The sequence below is a fragment of the Solea solea genome, chromosome 4 (assembly GCF_958295425.1).
Source record: "Solea solea chromosome 4, fSolSol10.1, whole genome shotgun sequence".
NCBI lineage: Eukaryota > Metazoa > Chordata > Actinopteri > Pleuronectiformes > Soleidae > Solea > Solea solea.
The window spans coordinates 13,611,464-13,623,713 of NC_081137.1; the positions used below are offsets into that span (position 1 = coordinate 13,611,464).

At 41.9% G+C, this 12,250-nt stretch overlaps 1 protein-coding gene across 2 annotated transcripts in view; it reads left to right on the forward strand.

Annotated features, from left to right (window-relative positions):
* Nucleotides 1–12,250, forward strand: part of abr (ABR activator of RhoGEF and GTPase) — a 120,058-nt gene that overhangs the window by 11,312 nt on the left and 96,496 nt on the right. Inside the window, exon 1 of one of the 2 annotated variants that reach the window (XM_058626980.1) lies at nt 10,019–10,436. The exons of the other annotated variant lie outside the window; for it this stretch is intronic. Coding sequence (XP_058482963.1) covers nt 10,376–10,436 — 61 coding nt within the window. The 5' untranslated portion in view covers nt 10,019–10,375. Of the gene's footprint in view, nt 1–10,018; nt 10,437–12,250 lie in introns of those variants that run through there. 2 annotated transcript variants of the gene reach the window in all.

Sequence of the window (12,250 nt, forward strand, 5' to 3'; positions counted from 1 at the left end):
ACTGTGTGTGTGTGTGTGTGTGTGTGTGTGTGTGTGTGTGTGTGTGTGCGTGTGCGTGTGCGTGTGTGTGTACAGTATTGTGCAAAAGTCTACACTATACATGTTCACATATAATCTGCTGTGAAAAATGTCTATTTACACCATATTATTCAAGACATTGCTAATATATAATATCAACTTCCAGTCACATCATTCCAATCCAAATGCCAATGATCAACAACAAAGCTGTTCAAAATTCATTTGTAGTATATTATGCAGCTTTAGTCTAATGCTTTCTCCCCCAAAAATGTACATCTTGGAGAATGGAGCACAATCATGTCCATTTGTGTTGCTATGTCAGATAGCAGTGCTTGAACCACACAGGTTTTATTGAATATTGTGGACTCAGCCTCAGACTTTTATAAATGTCACAGCAGAAGATTTATATTACACATGACGTTGTTTCCCACCCCTGAACACAAGGGTATTTTTCCTCAGAGCTATGATGTGACGCCTGATTCTTGCCTGTCACACTGTGCCTTCTGTGGTGTTCTAAAAAAAGCTATTTCTGTGGTCGGCTGCACACGGGGAATTAAATGGAAAAGAGGCTTTCACTGACGTACAGCAGTGGCATAAAAACACCTGTGCGAATCGCGACTCACTTTTTATCCTGAGGATATCCTTTGCTACAGTCACACATTTTCACTTCCTCTTATTGAAGAAGGCAACCGAGTACGAGACACAGAAAGGTGAATCGAAAGCGTCGTATGAATTTGATTATAGAAACCACGTTTTGCTTTGTCAGTCAGTCAGTGCTACAGGGATAATGTTATTGTTATAGTTTATTCAGTTTTAGACTGCCATGAGTGAAAGCCTACTCACTGCTTATCTGTCAGTGAGAAGTTAGAGTTTCAGGTCACAGAAGCTCCACATGTGGGTATCGAGTGTCTTTCTGTGTAATCGAAGCACCAGCAGCTTCACTAAGCCTGTAGGTCCAGGTTTAAAAGTATTAAGTTATCATTTGTTTTAATGTGAGACCATTTAAATGGAAAGTTAATGCTGTTTGCTGAGTGTTCTTTATAAGATCAGACACTGGTCCACTACATGGTCCCGCCTCGGCTCGGCTCAGCACGGCTCGGCTCTACGTGGATTTTCAATACTACATAGTCACCTCCTCAACGTGGTCTGGGTCATCACAGCACGGCTGCATGAAACTGCCGTGATTTCGTTTTACGCGCGACACACACACAAACTAGTGACAAGTGACTTGTAAAGCAGTTGTTTTCAGTGTAACTGAACCATTAGAATCAGTCAATTAAAAAGATGTGTTCATCACTTCCTGTATGACCGGACCACAGTCACTGAACTGAAATACGGCCACAGGGGTCGTGATGTGGCTCGTTGCTCGCAATCACGGCTTTCGGCAGTGCTGTTCCTAAATGCATCAGACTCGCCTGTCTCGACAGACAGACAGACAGACATACAGACAGACAGACAGACAGACACCCCAGGTACCACATACAAACACAATAAAATATAGATTAACATTTTTTAAAATAAAATACAATATGAATATGAGATAAAAAATACACTATGCATGTAATATATATATGTATACATATATACATTGTTTAGTTTGTACTGCTTGTTTGTTCGCACTCCTCCCCCCCAATGAGGAGTTGTACAGTTTGATGGCCCGGGGGGACAAACGAGTCCCCCAGCCTGTTGGTCCTGTTGTTTGGGAGGAGCAGCCTGTTGCTGTGGCTTCTGTGGCTCCTCTGGCTGCTGATGACAGTGTGCAGAGGGTGGCCGGCCCGTCTGATGAGTTTTTCCAGTCTGTGGAGGTCTGCCTTAGTAGTTCTCCCGCCCCAGCGCACCACAGTGTAGGAGAGAACACTGGCGACCACAGACTGGTAGAACATCCACAGGAGCTTCTTGCAGATGTCAAACGATCGTAGCCTCCTCAGAAAGTACAACCGGCTCTGAGTTGCCTTGTGTTGCTTGTCCAGTCCAGCTTGTTGTCCAGCCACAGCCCAAGATATTTGTAGGTCTGCACGACCACCACCTCCTCTGCTCCTATTAGTACTGGTTCTCGGACTGTGTTACTTTCACTGTCCCCGTTTTATCTATGATTTCAACACGGAAGAGATTTTTATTTCCCTCCTTTTTATGTCAAAGCAAACACCTGTCACTTTGTACTTGGTTATTATAGGCAATTCAAATCATTTGAAATTGGTAAAACATGATTTGCGTTTTGAACACGATAAGCAGAAAAATAAAACTTTTAAAGTAGTACTACAAGTTTGTCAAAATGTGTTTGAACGAGGGCAATTTGCATATCTTTAAAACCACAATCACGATATTATCTTAGACAATATATCTTGCCCACCTCTAGTTGGCACAATGCTCTGAAGATATTCCGTTTCCCGCAAACATGATGTAACATCTAAGTGAGTGAGTCTGCAGATTTTTTTCAGTGCTCTGTCACCTACGCTGTAGAACCTGTCCACACGCTCATTTTCAGATGCTTTGGTTTTGTCATTGTCCGCTCAGGAGGACAACTTAGTTTGCCCCGACCCTCATGTGGAGGATAAAGCGGTAGAAGATGGATGGATTACATTGTGCTTATTTCATGGGAATTAATTGGTATTGGTATGTTTTTTTTTTTCCCCCATGTCATGTCTGGGGCTCCATACCAAGTCAAAACATGAACAAAAAAACTTGTTCTAGTGATGTCAGGAAACAGCAAGACACAACACAATAGAAAGAGAAAACAAAAGGTTTACTACTTAGAACTCTGATGTTTCATAGGCGGTTACAGCAGATGTGGGCAAAGGTGACCAAATTGGAACAATCCATTAACTTGAAATACAGATTTCTAATGTAAGTGCACTTACTCAACAAAATACATAACATTAGTGTCACTGTCTTTAGATTATTTTAATGCAGAAACGTTGCTTTATTATCTTGAAACCTTTGTCCTATGACTAGTGAAGAAAATACATGTCACAATAATTATTACAGCCCTAGTTTTCACTGCCACTTATTTGTGGTGAGGTGACAAAACCAGAGCATGAAGTGTTAATGACTTGAACCCTCAAAAAACCACAATGTAGAAGTATTTTACGTTAAAGATATTTATGAGAAGACTATGATGCAGAGGTGTGGTGTTTTTTTTGTTTGTTTTGTTTTAAAAACAAAGAAACTAATCAGATCTATGGAGAGCTCCTTCCCTGTACTGCTGCCTCCCTGTAACTCTCATACATTCTTTATCAGAGTAAAACGCTCCCCCTCAGGTAAACGGGTGAATGGCGCCGCATGCCGAGTGAGACCTAATCCTAGTGAGAGCTCACTGTGGCTGGAGGGGATCCAGAGAGATTGTGGGATATTAAGAAGATTAAAAGAGCGTCCTCAGGTGGACATGTTTAACCATGACAGCTTAGTGTATTATTTATAATCCCTCATGAGCCTTTTATGTTTGTTTGAGGAGTGGTTGTTTTGTTTGTGATTTAAGCCATGTACACCTGTGCCTTTTTGGATGGATTATTTCCACATGCGTTTGCTCGTGTTGTTCATTGTTATTTGTAATTTGCATAGAACATGCGAGAATACAAATGTAACACATTACAACACATTTGCGATTCGCTGATTGCATTGTTTCAAATTGCCAGTTATTGCCCTGGTCACTAAATGACATTGTTGCGTAGCATTAAAGAGGGAACAGTTTTACATGTGAAGTTCAATTGATTGGTCATGAACGGATGTTCTCACCCTATGATACAAGAGGATACATTGCTACTCATGAGAATAATGGACATTTTTGGACGTTTTGCTTCAACTTGACATTGCTTAAAGTGATCCTCTCTTGAGCTTCTTTACTTGCATTGGCAGAGATACAACACTAGAGTGCAGTAGTTCTTTATGTAGATGCATCGCAGTTGTTCCGTCCGTCCACTTTTTAATGGATTGAATGTGGACATGTAAAATTAAAGCTGATGGAGGCTTTTTAGTTAACGGAGTGTGCAGATGACGTCAGTCAGTGGGTTCATATACAGCAGAATGCATGCATATGAGGTGCAGCCATATCTGGTCTCTGGGTATTTAGGTGTGTGTAGAATGGCTGCAATTATTCAATAATTTTTTTATTGATGACTAAATGAATTACCAATTAATTTGATGGTTATCAGTTTTAATTATAACCTAACCTATGTTATTGTTTGTTTGTTTGAAACTGAATATCTTTGACAGACATTGGATGTTTGGGAAGCAATGACATTTTCAAAGGTTTCTGACATTATATAGCCCAAATAAGTAATCGAGTGTAGTATTTTCCATTTTTATTGATAATGAAAAGATGAGGTTGGTCAAAACCTCAATTACAACAAAGTAGGAAAGACTTGGAGAATGCAAACTTCCTCTAAGGCCGCTCAGTTTCCCACAGTGTCAATACACTTGCATGTCTTGCAAAGTTAACAATCGTTAACCAAAAAAATTACCTATATCAATCTGAAAAACAAATAAAATCTAATATTTTCTTCCATAGACCATGACCTACATCTCCCAAACTCCATCCAATATGTCCTTTGCAAGTGATACAGACAGACAGACAGCATAATCTTGGCAGAGGCAATAATTAGCAAACTGCATAAAGTACACGTGTTTGTCTATGTGTACTTGTATTTGGTACCTTGATTGGACCTTACCAATACCAGTAGTCCTCATGGAGACCCATGGAGTCCTCATGGTAGTCCCAAACTGGCTCCTAATGAGACAGAACTTACATTTCTGAGCAACTGGTTAAGTTTAGGGTTGAGATGTGAATTGTGTTATGGTGAAACATTAACCTGGTTATGGGAGGATGACACTTTGTTCGGGCTGTCCAAATGAATGGCAGTCAAAGCAGCGTCCTCAGAAGAATAGGTGTGCAAACGTGTGTGTGTGTGTGTGTGTGTGTCAGGTATAATTATCTGGTGTCTGTCCAATCACGGCATGATTCGGATGATTTTCACATTGACCTAAATAGATCAAAGAAATTTCAGCTGGCATGTGATGAATCCTCTATGTGTCTGAGACCCACTCCCTCCCTCTCTTTCTCTCTCGTGTGCTCTCTCTCTCTCTATCTCTCCCTCCCTCCCTCCATCCCTCTTTCTTTGTCCCTTCTTCTACACTTCTGATAGACACACACTCATATGTCATAGTGGTCAGCCACACAGACAGACAGGGTCTGTTCGAATGCATGGTAAAGGGGTTTGGGGCAAATGTGGGTCAAATGAGGTGAGTGAGGATGTTGTTTGCCAGAGCACATGCTGGGAGGGAAAAAAAAGACACATTCATGCACTACAGTAAAAAAGCTCCATGATGAGAAGTCATTTGTTGGTGGGAAGTGTTAACAATAAAGCTGATGACACTCGCATGCAAAGCTACAACTAAAGTCAGATGGAGAGAGAGAGTCACAGTCGATTTTAATTGGTAGACAAATGACTCTGACGCATTTTGTCTACACTTCAGAGGAGAGACTAATGATTTAACCCAAGGGGCCTTTCACACCATTTGACTTAAAAAAAAACCCAAAAAAACCCTGTCAATAACAAACAATAAAGCTAAATAAGTGATTAAATAAATTAATAAAGACCCCCATATGTTTTCAGACATCCACATTTAACAGGCGGACATTCATCGCTGGTGCACTCAGGGCTTTTTAATAATGCATAGTCATTGCTAGTCCCTGCTGCCACCCCTACCCCCACTACCATCAACCTACAGAACAAAGCAGCAAGTTAGACAAAAATGTATAGCTGGAGATTATTGTATGGATGCACGATATTGGGCTTTTTGCCGCTATCTGGTATGCCGATATATTGGGAGTGTTTGGGCCAATAACCGTGTCCTAGTGTCCTAATAACCTAGTGACTTGTAAAGCAGTTATTTTCGATGTATTGAATCATTAGAATCAGTTAATTAAACAGATTTGTTCAGTACTTCCTGCATGACCGGAGCACAGACTCCGCCTGCCATGCCGTGCTGAGGCGAGTCGAGTCGAGTCGTGCTAGTGGAAATGCACCATTCGTCTCTTCTGTAGGGAAATTGACATAATATTTTTCATACTCATGTTGCAGCAGATGTGGATATAAAATATCTCCCTTGTGCAAAATAAACAAGTATCAAAATATAGCTGTGGGGCACTAGCATAGAAGTCAAGGAGGTTGCAGCTTATTCAGCTTACTTTAGTCATTATTCTATAGTCCTATTGACGGATCTTGGCATGTTTGCTGATATCTGATTAGTACATTTTAAAAGCCACTATCTATAATATTGTCATCCATCTCCAAGAGTTTGGAGAAATGATGATGCACTGTTAAAAAGGAGGCTTCCAACTCAACTTTGTGTGACAATGTCTAATGTGTTTCTTTGACTGTTTCACATAATTCTTTTCTCAATGCACTGGTTTGACACCAGTGGTGGTCAGTGTTGTGATTGTAGAGGATACAAAATATGGAAGGATATTTCAAGCAAAAATGACAGCTAGTGGGAGTACTGAGTAATGTGGGGGTGGGTCACTGTGTGTTGAGCTGTGAGCCGTGAACACGAGCAGCTAAAATACATTTAAGATGTCGATTCAGTGAGCAAGGTATTTTACGTCACTTTTACAGGGTCCACAGCATGTTTGGCTTCAAGATGCATTCAATAAACCACGTAAATTCCATCACTTCTGCGTATACATGTGCTGTCCACTAACCAAAGGCTTGCTACTGCTGCTGCTGCCACCTTGTGGTAATATAGACACCATGGATGAGGTTTTTTATCAATTCAGTCATTGATAACACATCGTTCAGTTTTCTGTCTAAAATATCTTTCACATAGTCAAGAATAGTAACCGTAACTGATTACCTTTATTACAATCAAACAAATGATCCTAGTATAAAGCTTTTATTATATTTTTTTTGTACGCATAAGAGTCCTGTATCTACAGCTGGAAAGACTTGTGAAGCACGAGTTCAGTGGTTGATTCAGGGTCATGTTCTATTTTGTGTGCTTTGTCTGTAATGGTAGTGTGAGTAAGTGCTGAGAGGTTGGCAGTGGATAAAGCGGATGTTTGATTTCTCTGTTTGACCTCGTGTGTCCTCTCTTTTTGGTGTCAATTTGCTTGAATTATTTGTTTATTTGTGGACGCCGTCTTTCGCTCCAGCGCCTCATCCGTCAGTCACTCACATGGAAACATAGCTGTGTACTTCCTGTGTGTGTGTGCAGCCACTGTCACTGTCATGTGCAAACCCTCAAAACCACTGAATATTTTGGAGTGTGGGGGTGGGCGGCGGTGGGCACTCATGCAGCAGCACATCAGATATTTCTTATCTACCAGTCGTTTTTTTTTTTTTTTTCCCTCTCTCGCAAGCAAAAAGCAGGGCAGTGTGGGGGAAGATGGGGGTGCAGATTGGCACCGAACCAACTCACTGCCCCTGAGAGGAGAGGAGGGGTGGGATGGTGAGTGGGAAATTGAAACAAACCACCACCCCCCACAGTCATTCACATAGCCTGTGGTTGGAGTCAGAATGTAGGGGAGGTTGGTTTATAATCAGAGAAATCACGAACACTGTGTGGAGAGCTGTTGCTGAATGTGGACCTTTTCTAAAGAATGAGCCTTGACTGATGTGTAGAGCTTTGTTGTCGTGTTCTAAAGAGCCAGACCGTTTCCTTAGACGTCTGCATCCACACTGATACTTACCTGAACCAACTGTGCTAACCAACTGTGTGTGTGTGTGTGTGTGTGTGTGTGTGTGTATATCATGATCCTTTCCCTCTCCAGCTTATTAGTATTTGATAAATGTTGGTCCATGGTGCTCCAGGAACATCAACATTCACTATTGTGTTTTTGCATATATATTGTATTATGGTGCTCTTTAAATGATGAGGCCAGGGGGAGGTAAACAGCATTACTGTAAAAACCAATAAGATACGGTACAAGTAAGGCTGAACAATTTGGTAAAAAAAAAAAAGAAAAGTATTTGGTAATTGTGTTGTTGCAACTTGCAATTTTTGGTTTGAAATGATTAACTGTCAACTGTATGCTAGGCGTGGTGTGTGTACTTGTGTATGAATATCTTTGGCTTGTACATTTTGGCAAAGTGGGGACATTGTGGCTGATCGTAAGAACTTTAATGGGCCTTTTTTTTTTTACATTAAGACTTGTTTTCAAGGGTTCGGGTTCGTTCAGGTAAGGCTTTTAGTTGTGATTAAGGTGAGGATAAGGGGTCAGGGAATGCATCGTCTCCTGAGTGTCTTCACTAAGAGAGCTGTACAAGAATGTGTGTATGCATGCACGCACCTGTGTGTGTGTGAGAGAGATCAATCTTCTGTCACCCCATTGTTTGAGATTTACAAACAAAGGGCTGTACAGTATATAAATCTTTTTGATGATTTTCCACTCGGCTGTAATTTTCTGTAGAAATTAACCTCTGTGCATGTGCGTCACTTTGTGCAGTTTTTTTTACATACAGTATGATTTAAAAAAAAGAAGCCAATTAATGTTTTATTGATGCCGACAGATATCTATTACACACAGACACACACACACACACACACACAGACAGACAGATATGACCTCTGGCAGGATGAGCTCTCTGGTTGCCCTGTCTGTTGTGGTTGAGTGTGTGTTTCCTCCAGCTGGCACACGAGACCTCTGAAACCAGACAAAGCGAGCGGCGCCCAGGGCCCGGTGCGCTGCCTTTTGGAGGTGGAAGGGGCAGAGGAGGAGGAGGTGGAGGGAGCGGCGGCGGGCCTCCTCCTGTCAGCCTTTGTGTCCTAATTGAAGTTTTTCTGCCTTGTCTGAACCCCTCCCATCTTTCCTCCCCCATGCTGGTTAGGGGAGGCTGAAGGGCGGGGGAGGAGTGGACCTGACAGTGGTTTGAGGGGTTTCATATCGGGCTTTGTTGCTGCTGCTGCTGCTGGCACGTTGCTCATGTGTGATTGCCCTCTGCATTCAGAAACACAGCCAGGTCCGATGAGAAGGAAGCTCGCAGTGCGGTGATGATGATGCTGTCTACTCTGTTTCTGGGAACAGGATGCAGCGAGAGAGATAATGTGCTAAATGAGCTAATGTGCCCATTAAAACCTGACAGAGTGATAATTTGAAAACCAATAAAGCAGATGAGCAAATTTTTAATTGTATAATGATGAAATGTGGCTTTCCAACTTGGTGTCGTTGTAATGTAATCTAATTTCCGTCATGCTCCGTATGTTGGATGCTTGACAACGTGGTCATATCATGTGTACATGTGGCACAGTCAAATCAAGCTTCATTTTTCCAGCATGTCTTCCGCCTTCACCGCTGATATTCTGCACGTCTATAACTTAGTCCATGCTCTTTTATGTGTGTCTGCATTGACAAGTGGGGGGGGGGAGCGAGTTGCCACGGGAACTGAACACTGTAGTAGCTTAAAACACGACATCTGAACGAGTCTTTCCTACTCAAAGACCGACTCTGTTCCACACAAAGCAGCTCATTGTTGCGTGTGGCAATGACGTGGTGAAGAGGCAGTGATCTTTTAGTAAATCTCGTCCCATCATACATTAACCCCCCCCACAAAGATTTGGTAATCAGAGGAAGACAACAATAAGTACGTAAAGCACTTCTAGTTCAGCCATCTCAGCTCCAGCTGATAGAAATATCAGTAATGTACTTTACATGCATCTTTATAATGTTTTGTTCGAGAGATTAAAGAGTTTTGCTTAATTCCATTAAGGGGGGGGGGGGTTTACAATTAAGTCGGTAAGCAGCTGATTTTTTTACACGTAGTGAAACAGAGAATCTTTTAATTCACATTTGTCACTTCAGGGTTCCTGACTCTGCTCACAGAAGGAAAGACATGTCAGGACTGCGAGGGATGGAGAGCGAGAGAGAGAGAGAGAGCGAGGCTGATGAACAGTTTGCGCAGAATCAAGAGAGGGAGAGAGAGAGAGAGAGAGAGGGAGGTGGTGTATGTGAGGGAGCGAGCAAGCCAAAGAGAGAGAAGGCATGCTTGTCTCTTCCCCTAGCAACGGTTGGCGGTGTGCGTCCCCAGCCTGTTTTCTCTCTCTCTCTCTCGCTGTCATATACACACACACACACGCACACACACACACACCACTCATTCACTTGCTCATTTGGCTCCTCCACTCGCTCGTCTGCCTGTTGGACCCCGGGGTGTCCTCTGACATTTTTTTCCCCCCCCCCCAAATGGTTCTTTCTGTGTCTTCCTGAGAAAGAGAGAGCGAGAGAGAGACGGATGCTTTTTTTGAAGGATAAGGAAAATAAGAGACGCAACGTGACGAAGAGCTGTGAGATTACGGAGCTGAAGAGGCAAGAAAGAAGCTGAGTGAGTGAGTGAGTGAGTGAGTGAGGCAGGGAGAGAAAAGCAGGATGGAGCCCCTCAGTGCTCACGGTCTGCCCCGACTCTCCTGGATCGACACCCTCTACAGCAGTACGTATCCCTCCATCCGTCCATCCGTGCTCTCCTCTCCTTGCATCATTTCCCTTTCATCTTTTTTGTTTTTCCTCTTTCTCCATCACACAAGCTTGCCCGTAAGGGTCATAAACCGCGGCGCCACGCACACACAGACTGACAACACTTTACATTTAACCCCAAGAGTTGACAATTACAGTCAATCACTGTAGCTGTCCATAACAGGATAGTCACCCCCCCTCCTGCTCCTCTTCCTCCCCCCTCAATTCCTTGTTTGCCTCTGTTCCCCGTTAGTGCTAACAAGTCATGTGTGTATGCCGCTGTTTGGCTATTTGGCTGCCCACTAAGCTCGGGGGGGGGGGGGGGAAGCCTGGAGAGAAATGTAGTGTTGGAGAGCGAGTGAGTCATGCCCACAACCTGGAGGTAGAACTTTATGTTCCGTCCTATTGAGGACACAAGCTGTCTGAGGGTGAATTTTTAATTGTCTCTGTGTTGTGGGTGTCACGCCGAGACGTAGATACACTGTGACACGTCTGCTGTTCACACTGGTTTATTTGGGACTATTTAGGATCGAGTGTTGGCAGCGCCTTCAGATTACAGTGGGAAACAACTTGGTGTTTGCTGTTGTGACTACATATTTGTACAGCTGCCGTCCTCGCTGAAACAGTGTATATAGTGAAATACAGCAAATATTATTTATGTTTACATTTTTCTGAAGGCATAAATATCCGTAGAACCTGAATGCAGTTCTTACTTAAAATATTTAAGTATGAATAAATGAAGTGTGTGTGTGTGTGTGGGGGGGGGGCGCTAATGACAATTATCAATAGTTGGGAATCGGGCTGCAAAGGTGCGTGAAAATTCCATGGGAACTTTAGTTTGGGAATTAATGAGAATGAATTGGAAATTTTGTAAACTCATTTTCGTTGAACAAGAAAAACATGAATGTTCAGTAAAATATTCCTTACAACCAGCCAGCATTTGCCAACCTTCAATTTTGAATATTTCAAAATTGAATTCCCATACATTCCTGTTGATTCCCAATTTTACACCCCTATTTAGGAATAATACTTAAGATTGAATGTTGTTTCTATGAAGATGCTTTTCTGTTCTGGTTTCTTATAACTTCATATAAGCATATAAGCTACATTTTCCGACATACGTCTCCCATTTGTTTACACCCCCTTCAGCACATAATGTGTTTTATTCTTATCAAATTTAAAGGCTATATTTTACAAACCTGAGGACAAGAAGCACATCCCATCAGGTCTGGCAGTGATTCCCTGTTTGGAGTCCATGTCACAGTCTTTTGGGATTTTCTCTGCTGTGTCGCAGTGGCTTATTCTAAGGCTATGAAAACAAGACAATTTATTAATTAAAGGAATTATACACTTATAAAACATGGGTTGTATGTTCAGTTTCTCCCAATAAACCCCCCTAACTCTTACACACATTACTGGACCTTTTAAGATGAGTTAATATCTGGTTGTGGTGTCGAGAAGTTTTGTTTTTCTCAGCCCCAAAATAAATAAACATACTTTCCTGTTGAACTGTCCCATAAAGCAGAGTTTTTAACCAAGGAACTACAAGATAAAAATTCTAGGGACCTTCTCATTTATTTTTCTTCAAATAATCTGATTAGAAAGTAATCTAATCTTAGTAATCCTTTTGTTGATTCAAATCTAAATAGTCTATTTTTGTGTGTGTTGTTTGTTATGATAATTGTGATGAATCAATCTGTAAATCTCTATTTAACATCCGAAAATGTAAAAATTGAAGTTCATTCTCTTTGTTTGATAGCACTGCATTGTTGTTCTTTTTAATCAAAAACC